General features: G+C 39.3%; 1 protein-coding gene across 3 annotated transcripts in view; it reads right to left on the bottom strand.

The window, feature by feature from the left end:
- The window catches only part of APBB1IP (amyloid beta precursor protein binding family B member 1 interacting protein), a 62,653-nt gene that overhangs the window by 25,543 nt on the left and 16,092 nt on the right, over positions 1–21,018 (bottom strand). For 2 of the 3 annotated variants that reach the window (XM_068171955.1, XM_068171947.1), the window contains exons 3-7: positions 20,093–20,183; positions 18,006–18,304; positions 12,331–12,408; positions 9,184–9,343; positions 5,441–5,562 (exon numbers count right to left, since the gene is read on the bottom strand). In XM_068171955.1, the coding sequence (XP_068028056.1) occupies positions 5,441–5,562; positions 9,184–9,343; positions 12,331–12,408; positions 18,006–18,304; positions 20,093–20,183 (750 nt within the window). Of the gene's footprint in view, positions 1–5,440; positions 5,563–9,183; positions 9,344–12,330; positions 12,409–18,005; positions 18,305–18,428; positions 18,540–20,092; positions 20,184–21,018 lie in introns of those variants that run through there. The other variant, XM_068171963.1, reaches the window with a different exon arrangement.

Genomic DNA, 21,018 nt, shown 5'->3' with positions numbered 1-21,018 from the left:
ACTCCTGAACTGCAACATAAATGCAAACATTACCAAAATACAAGTGAGAAGTGTGTAAATAAAGGAACAGGCTGTTGCCATAGTATAAGAAACAAACAAGCAGCAAATCTGCCCTGCCAGTAGACCACATTTACAGCAATCCAATTTATCTGAAGTGAAACCCTGCTCTTCCACACAACCACATCTTCTTTTCCAAGCAGTGCTGTGAACAGATGTCTGCCAGAACGCAAACCTCAGAGCAGACCATTTTTGGAGGGGCACCAGGAGAGGAAGCAGAAGAGGTCTGGATCTCAAAACCAGTTCTTTAAAAACTGTTTTCTTAGAAGTTCACATTAAGTCAGGGGAGCTCAGAAACACAGACACCTGCAATGTGGCCTATGCTGATGCCATGCCCATGGTGGGAGAAACTTTAACATTCAATACAGTAGGCAGTTACCCTAGGAAATGCAGCTGGCTTTGGACTGCCTGGACATAATTTTAGTCCAAAGCTGTAGGTAAAGCAAACACTAAAGACCACAGCTTTGCAGTTGCATCTAAAGACAATATTCAGAGTGGCAAAAACCCAGAATCAGCTCAAAACAAAACCCACTTAAAAGTTCTGAGCAGCTGCAGCCCAGTGAGCTGCGCACGTGCACCAGCTCTCCTTGACGGGCAGCACTATTGCAGCCCTGAAGCCTCAGAGGGCACTGTTAGGCTGGGTTGGGCCTTCAGACCTTGGGATGGATTTGGAAAGTACAGAGACATGCAAGCTGTAAGGCTTCTTCTCTAAATCATTATAAAGACATAGTACAACCACTAAAATACACGATGAAGATTTATCAACGTAAGTATACTTTGTCTCAACAAGGCTTGGCTCATCAACTTTACTACTAGTGGGGAGAGCATCCATCTGATTTAGTCAGCCTTCTGTGGATTGATAATACAAAAACAAAGCTCCTCTGACTACAACTGATTCACATTCAGGCATCTGGCACTTATTTAGCAGAAGCCCAGACCACCCTGTCCTGAAATAATCAACTGTAAAGAGAGAAAGTTTGTAAGGATATCCATGCAGGATCTCTAGTGCCACAGCTTTTTCATTAGGGAAACAGGGCTCTGTCACCTAACCCAGTGTTACACAGATGAACACTGTTGTCTTTCACCTGTCACTTCATTTATTACTGATTGCCTCCTTTATGTCTCTTTCCTGAAATCTGGAGTACATAGAACTTAGTGGCTAAAAATCTGGGAGCAGACCAAACACTGTACTTGTTTCATTACTGTGTGGTCTTCTATTTTTGATCTGAAGCATTCATCCTAGAGGAGGCAAACCACATGTGTCCAGAAGAGGTCATTTCAAGTCCAGTAGTCAAAGGTCATGATAAAAGGCAAGTTCTTTCCTGTGTGAGGACACCACTGGGAAATGCATGTTTGGTTTGGGATGTCAGGTCATTAATGGGACAAGATGTAGCTGCAGGGCAGCTTTCTACATATATCTACAGACTTGAGAATTAACTATTTCTTACATTCAAAAGACAAGCGTATGCATACAACCTTTCCACTTAGGGACACAGCCTTCTCCTTTTTCTGGAAAGGCAGGTAAAAAAATAATCAAGGTGTATCTCTCTGCACTGTATAATGCTCAAACAGTGGAAGAAAGAAAGTGTTTTCAGTAGTGTCCAAGACCATCTGTGTTGGCATGTAAGCAAAGCAAACCTGGATCATGACAGAAACAGTATTTAACTACTGCACTATCAAATTCTCTAATTGGTGTTTATGTCTCTATACTCAAAAAATGAATTTCCTAAATAAAACAGCACCTCTCTCACACCTTTCCCTTTTTTCATTCACAGACCCATCCAAGTGGGAATGCAGCAAAAACTACTTGTTGCATGGCAGAAAACAGGTGCTCCAAGACAGCATGCTCCCTCTGCCTCCTCTTACACTTAAGTTGTATTTTTGCTTTCAAGCTCTTGAGACTGATTTTCCAGAAGATCTGAAAAATCCACAACAGCTGCATGGTTTGCACAGAAAAAATAGAACAGAGTCATAGCTGCAACTCATGTCATGGTGTGTCCCCTAGGAAACTGCACATTAAAACGATTAGAAGATGCCTATAATTGCTCTGAAGATCATAAAAGCAAAAAAAAAAAAAAAAAATGAAGTTAAAGGCAAAGCTCTTTTGAAACCTCAAAAAGAGAAATTAAGATTACTAAACAATGGGAGTACAGTGAAAAACACCTCCCTTTTCTCACTTCTATTTCTTTGCACTTTTGCAAGCATACTCAATAAATAACCAAGTTCCCTGTCACCCTTTTATGTTTCCATCACTGGGTAGAGACAAAAGGAAAACCTTGATTCATAAATGTGGCCAAGCTGGTGAAAAACAAAAGTATCACCTGGTGGATCGTAGATAAATATTCAAGCATGAAACTTGCTATAACTGTCTTGTTACAAAAATGTTACAAATCCTTACTCCACCTCCTTCTGAGTGCTGTTGAGAACTCTTGTTCTTCAGAAGAAATAAAATATCAATTCAGTGTATGGGTTCTCCACTGGAAGGTGTAGATCTACCTTTTGGCTTACATATGAGGGAGCAGAAGCATGAAGTACTCACTGTACAGACTTTCACTAATTTTCATAAATACTGTCCAATAATAAGAAAACAAACAAACAAAAGCACATATAGGTGGCATTGCCTGCACTGTTTGATTTTATCAAAAGAAAAACACAGGAAATCGAAGTTCATGTGAACAGAAGTAAAATACAGTGTTTGAAGAGCATGACCAGCATTTACAGCAAGCAGTTTAGATTCAGCTACACCTCAAAAACAACCATTTTCCTTAATTTTTCTTCCTTTTATAGTATCTTTTAGCTCAGAATTATTCTTTGAGTTTTTTGAAAAGAGGTGCTGAGACCTGACAACCTTTCCTTTCAAGAGAAAACCAGCATCACTCAACCGCAGGACAAAGCATCACCTTTCCCACATTGTAAAGGTTCTCTTTATTTGCCCACGTACCAGTATGTATTTTTGTTTCACTCTTTAGTCACAGACTTGTGATGCTCCCTCTCTGCAGATGAGTCACTGATGGCATTCATGGAACAGTCTTTTATAGGGTCGATTATATCACAGTGAGCAAAGGGCAAAAGTGTGCCTGTCTTCATGGCAAGGGGGACACGTGAGAATTTTATAGAAGTTTTTTCTAAAAGGTATTCCAAACACTTTAAAAAAATTTCAGAAACAAAGCTGCAGAAAAACTACCAAGTGCTGCATGACAAGAACCTTCAAAAAAAGCCACGGGCATTAACTGAGCAACATATTGCAGCATATACCCTGCATTTCAGAACCTCAATTCCCCCTCAGAAAATGAAACTTTTAATTAAGTGCTGTTAAGTAGGTCTATAACTAGTTCACAGAAAGAAACAATAAACATTGGTACAGGTCACAGACCTTCTTCAGAGATCCACTTGTTATAGGAAGGCATCTGCCCATCTTTATAAGATTTTTTTAAAGCACTAATTGTGTCAAATCTTAGTGATTAAAATTTTGTATCACTAATTTGTTTAAGAATAAACTGTAGGCACCTGGTCACCTTTAGAATTTGTCTCATTTTTTCCCAGAAAAAGATCTACAAGTTAAAAAATGGTGAGATCTCCACAAAACCCTTCCAACAGAATGAGCACGAAATAAACAAGGCATTCAGCTGCTGTGGCATTAGCACCACGGGGTGTGTCAAAAAAAGCATTCTGCAATTTGTGTACTCCCAAAATGAGTTTTACGTGGCAGCCTTGACTGAGCCAGAAGGAGGCTGAATATACCGAGCACCCAGTCCCAGAGCACAAGATTGCAGTTTCCCATTGGTTACACCATAATTTCCGTCGGTAGTTCGCTAGGTAATCAAGCACCCAAGCCCCACAGCTCAGCATTTCCGCTTGGTTTGTCTTTTCAGGGACTCACTGCAGATATGTATTTTACCATGTTTCAGTGTTTAGTGCCAGCTCTGTACAGTACTGATTACTTTCTGCCACAAAGTGCTGATATGACTGTACTATTTTCCCCATTCACAATGTTTGAGTTTACCATGCCTGACAGATGGTCACACTTTATTACTGATAATATCTTTCAACAGTGTGATAGCCACAACTGATCCAGTTTCCTTAGACTGTTCATTTTAGAGCTTTTCATGGAGGGGCTAAAGCTCAATGACTGCAGACTTGTCCAGATCCAGCTGAGACACAAGGACAGACCTACACTTTTGTTTAGTTCTGCTTTAGGTCACATTTATTTCTAAATTTCATTGCAACCAAAATGCAATATTCATCACAGCAGAATAGTCATCTAAGTTTTACTTCCTGTTTGAGGTTCAGAGCCCTGCTCTAAACCACTTAGCCAAATAACACTACAGTGTATGAATCAAACGTGGAGTTGAACCTCTGCTGCTGGGTAGGTTTATATGCTCTAGAAAGGAGGACACATTGAGCCACCATATTGTATTTCCAAACTTGGCTTTGCTGTTTCATATTAAAAATCAACATTAATCCATGTACACTGCAGGATAATTTTTCTTTCCCTGACTGTGGATACTTATATCAATGAAGGAAACATCTTTTCCATAGGTGTTTTATTTGAAACATAGGCTCATTCTATTAAAAAAAAAATTCCTAATGAGCAGATTGGTGAGATTTGCTGCTAAATTACATATTTGACTCTTTTTTTTTTTTTTTTTTTTGGCAATGCCGAATTTCTCATTTTTCTCTTGCTGCCCTTAGGAACATACCAGATGCTCAGTGAGCTAACAGTCAGCTGACATGGGGAAAAGATCCTGTGCCCCAGAATGCAGCAACTGTATGTTCCAGGATGTTTGTACATACAGCTTTGACCACATAACACAAGAAATAAAACAATTTGTGCATACATCTATCTGAATAATTTGATGCAATTCAGTGTGCAGACCCTCCTTTACAAAGTTAATGTGCACAAGTTACTGATAACCCAATTCTTCTCAGTATAAACAAAATCCAGTAAATCCTCTGTAGCATTCAGTAGAGCCTTTATGAAGTTTCATGTACAACTGGCAAATACTGGGCCTTCAAGGAAATGTTTATATTCATCAGCAGAAATAGTGTAGAAGCTGTAGTAAAAACAAAGGCCAGGTTTTTACAGCTGTGCCATCTCATTCAGTTCTAAGAGCTGTACCCGAGCAGTGGCTTGTTCTGGAGGTGAACTACGTGCTTCAGGTTTTACCTCTACAGACAGGACTCTAAAACAGTATCAGAAAAAAAGCAGAAAACTCTAATTTTTAAATCCTGCATTCAACATCCTGGTGGGTTTTTTGGTTGAAAATACAAGTTTTGCTTTTTCTGAACTGACAAAGCTGAAAGCAAATTATTAATGTAATAGGCAGCATGCAGACTAAATGACCTTAGTTTAGACTCTTATCCAAATACCATGTTAGCTTACCTGGGGATTTTTAAATAAAGCATATTTTTGACTTTTTTCCAAAAACAGAATCTTATTCTCAGTGTCTCGAGTCCAGTCTGATAACACTTCAACGACATTTTCATGGTCTTCAAAAAACCTTTCTGGAGAGACAGAGAAGATAATGTAAGACATTCAAACTGTTTCTGCCCTCTCCTGAGGCTGCAGAAATTCCTGTGTAAGAATGGAATCATTATCTGATGATCCCTCACTCAGGGCTGGACAGTCCAGCACTCTTTTCCACTGCACAGATGGGTGCAGAACCCATCACACATCACATGAAATTGTGTCACATGGAAGGGCAAAGCAGCTACAGAAGGTACCTTATGTAGCTGTGCCATGCTCCTGGATTCCTCCTGAATCTCTGTACTGTTGCTTGAAGACTGCAAGGGATGGAAACAGTGACCCACCAGGAGTAGACAGTTATACCCATGTATTTCATGGCTTTCTGCTTTTGATTGATTTTGGTTTTTTTAAGGTTTGCAGTACTGCAGACTGGGGGGTGGAAGAAGGGATACAGATAAACTTTGGCTAATGAATTAAAAAAAAAAAGCAAAGAATTTATTTGTCTTTTTACTTTACTTCTTTTACAATGAAGATTTGCTTTTTGTCAGCAGGAAGAATTCTATGCACTGAAAAAAAAAAAAGCTTGGTTTCAAGCAACTGTACTTAAAACCACAAATAGCAAAGTAGAAAAAATACAAAGATAGACTGAGAACTGATGTCAAGATATACTGGTTCATCCAGCATCTCTGTAGTTAACCTTACCAGGGATGTGAGAGACCTAATGTCAGCTCTGTCCCCTCCTGATCTGCTCTGAACCCCACTCCTCCACCCAGGAAAGCCACAGGGTGTGCTAAGATTAGGTAACTCTGAAATCACTTCAGTTTTATTTATATAAGATTGCTCAACATAAAACCCCTTTTAAAGGAAAAGGAATTCAGCATAACTTGACAGGCCATTTTGGAGTGTCCCAACCTGCACTTTTCTACAAATTCAGTACAAGAATAGGGAATTCATCCAGCTCCAATTTTCAGTAGAATTTTGGCAGCTTCCTGGGGACAGCTGTATTCCCATTCCTGTGGTCTCTGGTGAGCACATCTTCCAATGGCCTAGACTGGCCTAGCATCAGAGGAGGTAACAAAGCATACATTCTGTAGGCTTTCTTTAACACTTGTTACTTCTGACAAGGGTTTAGTGCATCCCATCCAACCTCTATCTTGTGAATTAATTAAATTCACAGAATGAGATTAGCTTCAAAGATCCATTTGCATGTACACGGTAACTTTTAACACCAACAACATAAACTCTTCATTTAGCAACTGGTACTTCTGCAATGCACTGGAAATAGAAAGCACTATATAAAACCCATTAATGGTTTGAAGGGTGAACAGTACCTTATAGTTCAAGATAGGCATGAAACAATTCTCTGACAGTAACACTAATTTTTGCCACATATATTTTTCTTTGTTCATTTGCTGCACCAGGATTTTCTTGAATGTATGAAAAATAATATTTAATCATCCTCAGGAAGGTCTTTCTAATCATTAAGAAGTCAAATCTGGATGCCAATTATAAGACTATAATAGTCTTTATTGCAAAATGGATGCTGGTAGGTACAGCCCAATGTTACATTGCTATCTCACTACTGAGATTATTTGTGATATTTAACATGTATTTAATTTTAAACTGTAGTTTATTTTATTTACAATTATAGTCTTTCAAAATAACCGTATACGTAAGACAACCTGTCAAGGATCTTGTGATATAAAAGTTGCTTGGACCTTCAGTTCAGCAAGAATTATTTGCTGCTCAGATTTGCTTCTTAAAGTAAACACAATTTTATTCTCTTTAATACTAATGTGGAAAGCAGGCAGAGAGATGAAGTGCAGAAAGGTTCTGTCTTTGTGCTGATAGTAATAAAGCTATCTACAGCAGCCAAGAAGTATACTGATGAAAATAAATAATGGTTCACATTGTTCTGATTTTGAACAAAATTAACTGTGTGTTGCTGTGCACTGGAAGCAGAAGAAAGAACATGTACCATTCCATTCATATTGAAACTGCCTTCTGCAAACAAAAAGGCTCCCTCCTCAGCAGATCTGGACCTTGTAATAGATCACTGCACCAGGAGTTAATAAAAGTTTCCTTTTTTCTTGAAGCAGATACAAGTTTATTTCCTTTGATATTTTTCTTCTGTTCTGGCTTTAAAAATAAATTTTATTCATTATGAGAGTAATTCCTTACTACAGCAATACCCTAACACTAACCAAAATCACCTAGGATTAGCTGGGACTAAAGTAGCACAAGTAATTTTTACCAAAAAAATTCCAACCATTTACCCCAATGTTTGTAGCAAACAAGCTCCTTGATACCTTCAGTTTTAACCGCATGATGGGAAATTCAAATATCTATCCAGATTATGAAAAAAAACAAGTACATTCTTTTTAGTGACTATGGAGATTGAGAAACCATATGTTTATTGTGGTGTCATCCTAATACTCAGACATGTTTGTCCAAGTCACACTGGACAAAAAGGGAGCAACTTTCTAAGACAGGAAAACACTCCAAAATTATTCAGTGATTTTTGTCAGATTTCTAGGATAAAATGACATTTCCAGTCTTTTCTTAGTTAAGATAAGCAGGTAGAAAAGGATGCAGCACCATTATCTTAATCAAGTAGCAAAAACAGACTGGCAGTAAATTTCTGCACCACTCTTACAAGCAGATGAGCATCTCCTTGCTTATGACCAGTCAGGCTTTTTTCAAGTAATTTTAAAATTTCTGTCATTTACTTTAGCAGAATAACTACACCTGGGGCTCTTTTAAAGTGCAATATTGATATTTGACTTCATTTGTGAATTTTCACATCTCTGCTGGGAGATTGTAAACTGAGAATGTTAAAAGCTGTTTGTCAGTTTCCCATTTCTCTAGGTCAAATACGACTGAAAGAAAGTTGTGGCAATTTTCCTTCTCTTTTCGATGTCAGTACCTTTTCAGTCTGTAAAATAAAGATTTTCTGAAATATTTCACAATTAGAGAATACTATGTTCTTAATGAAAGACACCTTGAAGCCTTTTTCAAACAAGATTTATTATGTTGCACAGAACAATTTCTTAGTTTTGCATAGCTGTTTCCTAAGACCTGGAGGCCAGGTTAATTGCTTCAGAAGTCATAACTTACCATCAGCAGAGCTGCAGCCCCATCAAAGAGCAGTGTCCTGTAAACAGCTACACTTAAGAAAATAATTACCACAAATGAAGAGCATCAGAAACGACTGAAACACTTCTCACAGAGCCTTGTTTAGTGACATTTGTTTGGCCAGTATGTAATACATGCCTTCTGACAGCACTCCAGCAGTGCATCCTCTCTTCAAAAAGTGGATTTAAGTAATGGTGTTTGTCATCACCTTGAAATTCACATGGCTCCTTCATTTTGTATAAAATAAAATAATGGAAATGGTGAAAAGAAAGGAGCCTTCTGCGGGTCACAGCACAGCTGAATGGACTCATTTCTACAGCACGAACACACCAAACATATTCCTGCAGCATCCCTCAGCTTAGAGTCTGTGATATTCCAATGTCAGGGAACATGCCACATGTCTCCTGCCTCCATGGGCAGGAGAAATGTTAACTATCTTTTCAAGATTACCAACACTTACCTGATCTTTCAAGATTACCAGCCCTCTATCTATTTGCTATGTGCTATGTCAGTACACCACTTACCAATCTGCAGCTCTGGGTACATCTCATACAGACACCAGTCAACGTTGCAGTCACAATGGGTTTTCTCAAAGAGATTGTCCAAAACATCCCGTGCCACCTGACGCTCATCCACCATTAGGGACTTCGTGCTGTTATCGTTCATGTGCACCTTGATAACAAGCTGAGAACAAAGTCACAGAACAGTCAGTTAATTTCAGAAGCAACAAAAGGACTAGTCTGAATCTGCTAACACAGATAAGAAAGATAAAGGCTGAAGGTTATTACTGATTCAAAGGCATCCTATCCCACAGCAAGCTGAGGGAATAAAAGAGCTCTGAAATTCTCTCACTATAATTTTCACCAAAATAAAGATTTTTTTCTCCAAAAATAAAATTAAGTCTTGTCCTATGCATGACTTCAGGAAAAATGAAATTGCTATGAAAAAAAGCAGAAGTTAATCTCTTCTCTAAATCTACTACATGTGCAATTAAGGAAGATGCCTGATAGGGAAACCAAGTGCAAAAGGACAGAGCGTCCTCAATGCAAGCTACAAATGTGGAAAATTTAGTTTTAAATAGAAAAAGAATGGAAGAATCTTGCCATGCCAACAAAATAACCTGAAATTGGATTGTACTAAGATGGGCCATAGTCCAGCTGTCATAAATAAGAAAACAGATGAGTTTACAGAATATGCTGAGTTGGAAGGGACCTATCAGGATCATTGAGTCCAGTTCCTGGCCCTGCACAGGACAATGCCAAGAGCATTGCTCCATGTGCCCAAGAACATTGTCCAAATGTTTCTTGAACTCTGTCAGGCTCGGTGCTGTGACCACTTTCCTGGAGAGTCTGTTCTAAGCCTTTCCCTCAGGTTCTGTCAGTGGCCACCACAGAGAAAAGACCAGTGAGTGCCCCTCCTCTTCCCCTCATGAGTTACTAACATTGACCAAATCAACCTACGACACTCATTACTTCTTTATATGGTGAAGTATTTGTAAAACAGAGTGAACTTTCTTCAGAGGAACAATGCAAGAAAATGCTGAAGTACATAAAATGTGATAAAGAACTGGAAGTACATTATAAGAAAGTACTTAAAATGCTCTATTAGTATTGAAAACAGTAGAATAATTCTCAGCAAGGTCTGTACATTGCTGATGAGTTGGGGGAACTTTCCATATGGTGTTGTTTAAATAGCTCTTTATTTTAAAATGTGTGCATAAGAAGCTTTGGTTCTGTAGAGACAATCTGTGTAAAAGGTCAGGTAGAAGCAGAGTTATGACCCCCAAGAGAAAATCTACACTGTCTCTGAAAAGCAAAAACAAATGTAACAAAAGCCATGAACTTTTTTTGATTCCAATCCTTGTAAGAAGATTCTTCTGTAAAATAAGCATCTGAGCCACAGTGCAGATTATACAGAAAAAAGGTGTTGTACATGCATAATCTAACACATTTAAGGTAAAATGTTTTTTTTTTCTGGTTATAACTGACTGCTCAGAAACACGCATGCAGCTTCCATCTTCACAGAATCACAAACCAGCTGAGATTGGAAGGCATCTCGGGTGGTCATCCAGTCCAGTTGCCCGGGCAAGCAGGACCACCTGGAGACCAACGGCCAGGACCCTGTCTGGATGGTTTGCTGTCATCTCCAGGGAGGGAGAATCCACAATCTGCCTGGGAAACCTGTGCCAGATTCACCCATCCCCACAGTGAAGAAGTGTTTCCTGGTGTTCAGAGCCTCCTGTGTTTCAGTTTTTGCCCATTGCCTCTGACCCCATCACTGGACAGCACTGAAGAGAGCCCGGCTCCATTCTCTTTGCGCCCTCTCTTGAGGTTTTTCTAGAGATAGACAAGCACCACACAGACCCCTCTCTTCCCTAGGCAATCTCAGCCTTTCCTCACAGGAGATACTCCTGATCATCTTCACAATATTTTCTGATCATCTTCCATTGGAATGAAACTCTCTTGAGTTTGAAGGAGGTGATCTTTAAATATTGACCAGCTTTCTTGATCCCTTCTTCCCATCAGGAAGTTCCAATGGGACTCTTCCAAGAAGATCTTTGAAGAAGCCAAAGTCTGCTCTCCTGAAGTCCAAGGCTGGGAGCTTGCATTTCACCATCATCCCTACCCTCTGCCCTCTGCTTTTAGTAAAAGAGAGAAAACCAGTTTTCTTGACAATATTTAGTCAATTTAGAATTCAAGAATGACACAGTAATTTCATTATAGTGACACAGACACAAGATTGAACTTTACTTTTATCGTATGGTTCTAAATATTTGGGGGCAGGGGGAAAAGTTGGGGGGAAAAAAGTCTCCCAAAGGAGAATTGCTAACATTACAAGGAAAAGAGGATGACCAGTGAGCAGTCATAACTTTAGTTACAGAGCTTTACAAAGTCAACATTGGTGAAATCCTCCCAAGACATCCTCTCAGAAGGAGCATTTGTACATGAACATAAAGTGTTCTGTGAGAACTGTCTCAAGACTGGACATTCCCTAATTTATTGGAGGCTTCCATTTTTCCTGGAAGCTCTGCAGACTCCAACACTTCCCATCTTCTTTGGGCAAGACTGAAAGGTCATGACTGGTTTTAGTTCACATCCATTATTCAGAGTTACTGAGCGCCTGAGTTCAGATGGAACACGAGTTTAGGATGAGTGGGCATAATTACTGGCACACTGCAGAACAGTGCAGACACTGGCTGGAAGCTTTCTAATTTTTTGGTCTAAAATAATTTCTATTATGCCTGTACATTACTACAACTGCTGTGAAAAGATTTAGCAAGAAGACTTAAATTAATAGGGATTGGCTAAATCCACATCCACTATAAAGAAAAGTTTAATACTCCTGGAATCAGCACAGCATAAGTAAGCAACATTTTCATATACACTCTGCTTTCTCTAAAGCAACTTATCAGAACAGTGGGTTTTGCCCCAACACTGAAAAAAGAAAAAGAGGCAGTACTTTCCAAGTCCTCTAAAAATAAGTCCCTTGGAGGTAGCATTCACCTAGAGACTTCTCTTGAGGTGGATGACAACAACTACTCCACAGAGTATCTTTACAGATAAAATATGGAAAAGCCTAGTCAGTTTAGAAATAAATTCACTATTAAGAAGAATGTTAAAAGCTATTTAGGTGGTAGCTCTTATGGTAGCATTTACTATTTTATGGCTCACCTTTTTAACTTTGGCTTCCTTCAATTTCTCCAATGCAAGTTTAATCTTGTCAGCTTTTGCCTTTGCCTCTAGTTCTTCCTGAAAAGACACAAGATATTTGGTATATTTCTTTTTAAGTAATCTCAGCAATTTACATTTACTTGAAAATAAAGGGTTGTTTCTTGATATTTATATCCTGAAGATAAAGCTTGTCACAGCAAACTTCATATACACAGATAGCCTTCCTTATTAGAACCTAATATCCTTCAGCCAAAGCTTTGATTTATAAGTCCAATGCTCCCTGTTGTTGCTCAGCCATATAGTTCTTACATGATATTTTCCTCAAATGTTACAAGAATGCCTGAAAACTGGACTCTTCTATGTTTCTGTACATACAGCTGATACAAAAGAGAAGGTGAAGGAAGATCTAGCCTCAGTGAAATAGCATTGTGGATGCAGCTGGTTGGAAGAAAACTCGTTTTTCATTAGGGTAAGAGAAGTAGAATTTGAAGGATTTTACTGAAATTTTGGCTTGCAATTACACCAATTAAAATTTTATACTCTGTGTTCACTACATTAATTTACTTCTATTCTTTGACTTGCCACATATGATCTCTTACTGCACAGATACTTACTGAGAGGAACACCTCCATTAACTGGATGATATCATGGCTTTTATTCTATGAATGGACCTATTCATATTAACACAGACACAGCTAGATAGAGCACACAAGTTCATTCCACAGTAAGAATCCCAAAAACCTCAGTATCACTCAGCTCTCCTTTTACAAAGCAGCTCTATCAATATCATGCCTCTTTCTTAATATCCATGACATTTGTGATCCAAGAAGACTCTGGATTCCCAGCTGCTAGGAATTTTAGCTACATGTACCAAATGTAGTACCAGGTGCCTAGTGTTGCCTCTGTGACTGCTGTACAGATTGGGACTGTTCCTTTATGCCATCTCTCTTCCAGAAGTCTCCTCCAGTCACATTCAGAGCTGGAAAAGCACATTTTGGACAGCAAATGACTGTGGTTCCTGGGGCTGCCTTGGACTCCCTCAGTACTACTGGAGGGTTCAGTTTCTTTCCAACTTAACATTCCTGTTGCCTCTACTGAAGACTGTCTTGCATTTGCTTTTTTGCCTCTCTGCTGATTTTTGCTGTCCCTGTTGCTCTCTTACTTTCACGGTTTCCTTTGTTTAAAGGGGGCAGGATTTTGTGCTAAGCTACTCACAGGCTATCAACTTCCAATCAAGGACTATGGGAGAAAGTTCCTGTTCTGCTTCCACACAAGATTTCTGTTGCCTTCAGCCTCCATTTGCTACCCTAATGTCATAATTTTTAGTGGTCTTCGCACCAAGAGAACTGGCTGCAACTCATGGAAGATGTACTTGCAAGAAACTAAGCCTAACTAAGCATTGCCGTCACCTCCCTGTTACTGAGGTATCATACAATCACAGCAAAGAAAGAGAAAGAAGATTATCTTATTCATCCCAAGTTTTGGGGCATGTCCAACAGTAACTAAAGTACTCCTGACTGCTGAACTAAACATCTTTTGTTTTATCACTGCTTCAAGCATGTTTCCTGTTATCAAATTCTCCACTATAAATACCACACAATCTGTTAAAAATATCTCCTTCTTTTCTCAGCAGGTGTGGAAATTTGCATTGCTATAGCTCAGCAGTGCTTAACTTAGAGAATCCAAAAAAAGCCTCTGTAGTTGAACACGAGCAGTTGCACAAAGGTGGCTGCTGCAGTGAGGCTGACGGTTGTTCAGAGGGAAAAGCACACAGCCTCTCACGCTGTGGCCCTCCCCTTACCACCTCTATAGAGCAAGCAGGAAAAGCATCTTAACCAAAGTGGTTGAGTGTGGTGTGGGCAGGCTTTCTGATGAAAATTTTAGGCAGGTACAATTCAGGCTTCATCTGCATGTGACCTGTGTTAAACATAGTTCTCACATTGTATAAATCTGTGCAAGACAGCTCTCACCTGACAGCCTTCATGGCTTCATAAGCCTTGACTTAATGTAGAAAAAGGAAATAAGCTATCAGATGCAACATTTTAGCAGTGTTAGAGAAATGCTTTGACAAGCTACAGGATTTGTTTTCCGACTACAGGGTCACCACCACCTTTTCTGGGTCTTTAAACAGAAGCACATAAAGAAAGTAATCATGTCAATAGCTAATGAAGAAGCCTTATTTAGCTTAAAGGCAGTTTTAAAAAGAAATGTCAGAGTTGATGGAAACCTATGAGACAGCTCTATGCTTCCCAGAAAGAAAGGCTGCACTTCATTATTTTGGCACACCTAAAGGTTACAAAATAGGGTCTTAATTAGACCCTATTAGAAAATAAGGTCTTAATATCACGGCTGCATTGGGAATTACTAACACCATTCTTATTTGACTGTGGATAACCAGATGTGTTAAACACAACTTCAGCCTTGACTGGCTCAAGAATCACTTATCAAGAATCCTGGCTAACAGGAACGTGGATTTTGATGACACAAAACACATTCCACTTACAGCTGAATTTCTTTTTACTGAGCAGAAATGTCATGTCAAAACAAATACTAATCAAGACAATGAATATTAATTTGAAATTGATTCTTTCCATATTAATTTTAAATGGTTATTACCTCCATCATTCACACTGCAACCTGTGTAATAGCCCTGTGGGCAATATTGTGGACAGTAAGCCACAGTGGGTATGCCATTAGTATTTGAATACAACCTGTATCATAAAATGAGGCAAAGGCTGCAGGAAAAAGCCAAACCAATGCCTTAATGAGGAAATTAATACTGCTTTATATTCTTTAGAAATGCTTCTACAACCTGTTCCTATCCTTCTCTGATGCTCCCTGAATCTGGAAAGAGACCAGAATATCATTAGAGATCAGTCTCAGAGAACAGTTCAACTAAGGGAGAAGTGACTTTTGGCTACATTTTTTCATATAGAATTCCAGTTGTGTTTAGCAAGTATATACTCTTCCCATTCTAAAATCTTGTTTGACCCTCAGGTAATGCATGATGTCAGTAAATAAAGAATTAGCTCAGTACAACACTCAATGGAAAGAAATTCATCATGGTTGATTTCAGTGAGCTTTAGATCCCAGCATCAATAAAAATGCTGCCTGGAAGAGAGGCCTGAGGGTCCACAGTCAGGCTTCTGCCCAAAGCAGGAAGGCCACCAACATCAGATCAGGTCAGTCATGATTTTGCCTAGCAAAGCCTGGAAAACCTTCAAAGAAAGGGAATCTGGGATCTCTCTTGATCACCTGTTCCAGTGCTACACCACTATCTGAAGTGGAAAAAAATTTTTCTAATGTCCTCTCTGAAATGACAAAGCTACAATATGTAGCTGTTGCCTCTTCCACATTAGGGACCTAACACTACCATGGAAGAATTTGGCTCTACCAGCTTTGCATCTATCCTTCAGGTATGTTTAGGCTGTCATTAGATCACTCCCCAGCCTCCTCTGTCAGACTAGACAAGCACAGCTCCCTCAGCCTGTCCTTGCTGGCTCCTGATCACTGCTTGCCTCTGGCTATTCCATCAGCTCTCTGCTGGACACTCTCCAGTATCTCCACATTTAGAATGGAGTGCAGTATTCCAGCAGTGGGACCACTAGTGCCAAGAGAAAGGAACAATAACTCCTTAGTTTGCTGGCCATACTCCTCCCAACAGAGGCCAGTCTCCTCTACTGAGACGATCTTTCACTCAAGGCTCTCCTTCACTGTGGTATCTAGCAGGAGCTCCTTTTCAGCAGGGTCGCTGCTCAGCCTGTTCTTTCCCAAACTGTACAAATGGTTATTACACCCCAGGTGCAGGACCTTGTACCTTGCTGAGTTTCTGAGAGTTTTGCTGGCCTAGTCTTCATGTTTTAAGTCCCCTTGCGTGGAAGGTCTGCCAGTGACCTTAACAGTCAGTGCCCTTAATAAAAAACATCTTCAGCACATCTGCAGGTGGCTTTTTATGTCATCACTCAGGTCACAGACAAAAATGTTAAACAATATAAACCCCAGTGCTGATCCCACTTGCTACCAGCCAGCAAACCATTGACTTACTAGCCCTTGAGTCTGGCCAGTCTCAGCCCACCCAGCTTGCTACCCTTCCAGACCATACTCATCAGCTGACAAACCAGGCTACGTAGAAGTTTGGTACTTCCTTAAAGATCATGAGTCTAAATCAAGATGGAGAAATTTTTGAAGGAAATGGATAATTTTTGAAGGAAATGGATAGAACTCATCTTGATAGCATCTCTTCTATATCAGTTGTACTATTTACATAAAATTCTTCAGCTTTTGAAGCTGTTTAGCTGGTATTCTGCAAATGTTGATACTCCTTTAAGACAAGAAGTTAACTATTACCTTTGAGATGCAGAAAAATGGCAAATCTTCTCTTATATGTTTATGAGTTTCATTCTTCAAACAGCGTGGAATGGTCCTATGCATCAAATGAAGCTTTATCTAGTGAATCACTTTTTATGTCATCAGACACATCCAATTTTCCTATCCAATTTTCTGTTCCTTTTGCTGAATATGTCTGCTGTATGATTCCAAACACAGGGGTAGCAGTGATGTTGAGGTGATTCATATTCAGTTCATGTGGGCTTTTAAACAGTAATGAATTGACCACGGTTTTAAGCAAAACTGACTGACACTTCCCCAAAATATTTCCGTTCCCTAAATGTAAACATCTTCTCTCAATCATAATTACTGTGAACATGAATACTGAAAGTGATATATTTGTGTATTTCATGATTTCAGATTCATTTTTAGGGGGCTGCATCACTCTTTTAATGCCTTCTCTTCTCACAGGGCTGTGACAGGGCAGAATTCTCACATTATCTACCTCCCTGCAACCTCACATCAAAAATATACCACAAATATCACATTTTATTTCAGTTGTTAAAACAGCTCTGCGAGAAACACAAACATGGAGAAGGTTGTAATAAGTCTGAAATTTTAGATACAGGTAAGCCAGTTGCTCATAAATAGTTATAAATAGTGACCTACTGATAACTTTGGCACCTCCTAAGAGCATTTGTCCCCTCTTGCAGATAGTCTTCATTACTTCTTTTCAAATGCAAGACCAAGAAGAGCAGTAATTCTGTGTTAGGACCAGAAGAGGTACTTCTTGTACTTGTCCCTGGACCTGGTCACCTAGCAAATGTTGAGTTTTCCACACATGAACTGCTTTTCCTACTGGAAGAAATCACTTAGGCCAGAGATGGAGCTGGGAAACATCCACAGAATTTTCTCATCAGTACAAATAGCACAGACTGCAATGAGCACCCATAGTGACATCTTCACAAAGTGGAGATCTTTGGCCATGCTTTGGACTGATGCCAAAACCAAGCTCTCAATAAGACGATATTAACAGATCAGTGCTTCTTAAAAGAATTCAGTGATAAATTTTCTGTCACAATAAATCATTTGCAATGATTATGCCTGTATTGGGCTACCAAAATGATGATTAGAAAGATGAAGGAAGGGGAATAGGTCAAGGAACAGGCAGAAACTGCTGAGGCCACAACAGTAGAAATTTCACTCCAGAGTTCATGCACATTTCATCATTGCAGAATCTTCGCAAGATGCATCTACCTGGGAGATCCACCGGTGTTCCAGTGCCAAATACCGCTTGCAAAATGACAAGAACTAGTGAATGTTTAAAATAAGGCTTGACCCAGACTTACCTGAGTAAGTGGCTCAGGAGGAGGTGGTGGCGGTGGTGGTGGAAGTTCTGGTTCAGGGTCTGGAGGTGGAGGTGGAGGGGGCAAATCATCCCCAGACTGTCCAGTAATGGTAACATGGGGACTTACTTTGGAATAGATGTCATTATTCAAGCCTGTTGAAGGCTGAGTGACTGTACTTTGCTGGTTGCAAGAAGACGTTTTCTGGGCTTGTAAAGTTTTCTGTTCAACATCATTAAGGTCTGCTACAAGATCAGCCATTAAAGCATCCAGGTCTTTGTCCTCTAGGGCATTTAGTGATTCTGTAAAAAAACCACAAAACGTGTCAGAGAGTGAGTGCAATGAAAAGCACTGTTTCCAGTTCAGCGGAGATTAAATTGCAGAAGGCATGGTTACAGAGCTATGGGAAAGGAAACAACATTTTACATGGGTTAAAGAAACAAATGTGCTCTCGAAACAGCCATTAATCTGGTCATACTGAAGTTCAGAGTACAAGGAACTCTACGAATACAAACTAAACAGGACAGGAAGCCTCAGTTCCAGTGATATAGTCCCAGGCCTTTATGATGTTACAAACATGGCCCTGATCCAGCAAGGTTACTGGGTACATGCTTAGTGATATGAATGCAAGAAATTCCATGAGCTCCCATTAGGCTGTAAGCACATACATAAATGCTTAGCAAGTTCTGAACACAACAAACCACGTAACTGAGGCCTAGATCAATAATATCTCCATATATTATTACTATTCTACAACTACAAAATTAAAATGAAGCAGAATCAAAGAATATTAAGAGACAAGAAACTGCACGGTATCATCTGTAGCACAGCAGTAATTGTGTGATCTGTGACATACCACATGGGTGGTACATCACACACGCTTTTGAGGCTCCTTTAAGCAAAGAACAAACAAAAAAGTCTCTGTTAAAAGAATCTTATAAACCAGATAGAAACATTGTAACTTTTTCTTTCTGGTTTCTACTCTGACAGAGTAGAAAATAAAATCATATACCAGAACTTCACACATAATTTGTGGTTGTTTGAACTAGCCATGGTGCAAAGATATACCGTGGAGTAAACCCTGTAGGATGGTTTAGCTTTCTAGAAGAGAAGGGTTCTTTAAGATTGAACAGAGTCAGTGGTTTAAATCTCTTTAAAGAGTCCAGTTAAGAAATAAATAACTAACTAACTGAGAAAACCTTTAAGTGAGATTTTGAGAGGGATGAAGAGCACTGAATTAGATACTAAAAAATGCTAATATAGTCCAATAAAGCATAGTCATTCATGAGACTAAGTGTGAACATGTCACTAGGCCATCTCAGTTTACTCTGCTCTCCTTGTTATGTTAATATAGTATTTAATAAGTTTTTCTTTACAATAGGAAAGTTGGCTTATGATCCTCTCTATTAACATAGTTCTACCCACTTTACTGATAAGAGTCTTTAGGAAGCCCAACAGGGAACTGATCCTGGGACAAAACCAGAGGTTAACTCTAGTTAATGCAAACAACCAGCCCTCAGTCAAAAAAACCCCAAAAAACCCCAAACCCAATCACAAACAAAATCAAAGGAAGGGTTTTTATTTCAAACTCAGATAAATCCCCTCATTTGGTTTGCCATACAGCCTCAGCAAGCAGCTGTACATGGAAAACTGACAGTGCAAACCAAAATGAGAACAAGCACTGAAGAGTGGAAGCAGCTGAAGCTAATACTTCCACTGGACAGAAATGCTTACGCAGCTCTGACATCACACTGAGGGACTTTGTCTTTCACCAAGTTAACTCCTTACATTGAAAAGGTTACATTTCAGAAAGTCATTTGGGAGACTTCTCAAGTTTGTTTTCCTCTACACTAAAGCATTTTTAGAAGTCTGAATTCTATTTAAACTGAGGAATGCCTCCAAAAATTGTTCCCTTTTGAAGTTTCCTAAATTGAGACACAAAAATATACCTCCCCCTCCAGCAAAACAGGGTTCTTTTGTTTGGTTTGGGGTTTTTGATCAAGGGTATGGAAAGATTTTCTTCTCATTTGTTGCTGTGAGGTATTTTAAGCAAGCATAAAAGGCATGAAAGAGTCCATTCAGCTACTTACCATTTAAATCTTTAAAACCAACTGTAAAGCTAAATTCATTGTTGGACACTTCAGGGCATGGAGGTGGTGGTACAGTCTCCACTCCTAAACTCTGTTAAGGTAGAAGCAAACAAGTATCTGATGATATAATTACTATTACATACATTAATATTTGCAAATCAATTAACTGAATTTATCTAATGAAATAAATTCTTCAAGAACAGAATGACACACACTGGTTTCTGAGATTATGTTGGACTGGGTAGACTAACTAGGGCCAGGACAAGGGTTCAAGCACTCTCTCACAATCATGGCAAGGGTTTTGCATGCTTCTCAGTCCAATGTTGACAGCAGCAACTCCTGTCAGGCAACATCTGGACTGTTTCTAATCAAGACAGTGGGCAAAGCCAGACTGATTTTCAGCTTCCTTGGGTTTTTTGAAGGGGAGTGTGGAAAGAGTTTAGCTGTGTACAGTGTCATTTTCTTTCCAGAGTGCTTTATTTACCAATATAAATGAAACCTAGCTGTTGCTTTCTGCTATTGTTTGAAAAAAACCCAAACCCCAATACAACAAACAAAACTCCATGCTATTGCAATGTAAACTGCAAACCTGTGTAAATAGAGAATTCCTAGTTTTCAGCAGAAAAGGCCAATTCTGAATTTTCATTTCTTTTTCAGCCCTGTTATGCCATGTAGAGGTGTGTGTGCTTCTATCATTTACACTTACTTTAGGAACTGATAGATTGGTGAAAAAGTGTGAAAAACTATCTACAGTCCTGTTTGGAAAGTTAAGAGTCTGAGGGAATTAACAGATCCAGTTCAGGTAACTGAAAGTCTTCAGGCTTTCAGATACCCCTGCCTCCTTCTCCCACACCACGCTGATGTGAGATGTGATGCCAGAAACTTTAGAGAGGAGGAGAAGCCTGTCTCAATTTCAGGAACACTCC

Source organism: Anomalospiza imberbis, chromosome 1 (genome assembly GCF_031753505.1).
Source record: "Anomalospiza imberbis isolate Cuckoo-Finch-1a 21T00152 chromosome 1, ASM3175350v1, whole genome shotgun sequence".
In the NCBI taxonomy this organism is placed as follows: Eukaryota; Metazoa; Chordata; class Aves; order Passeriformes; family Viduidae; genus Anomalospiza; species Anomalospiza imberbis.
Note: the sequence above shows the minus strand (reverse complement) of the source record. Positions and strands in the feature narration are given on the sequence as shown.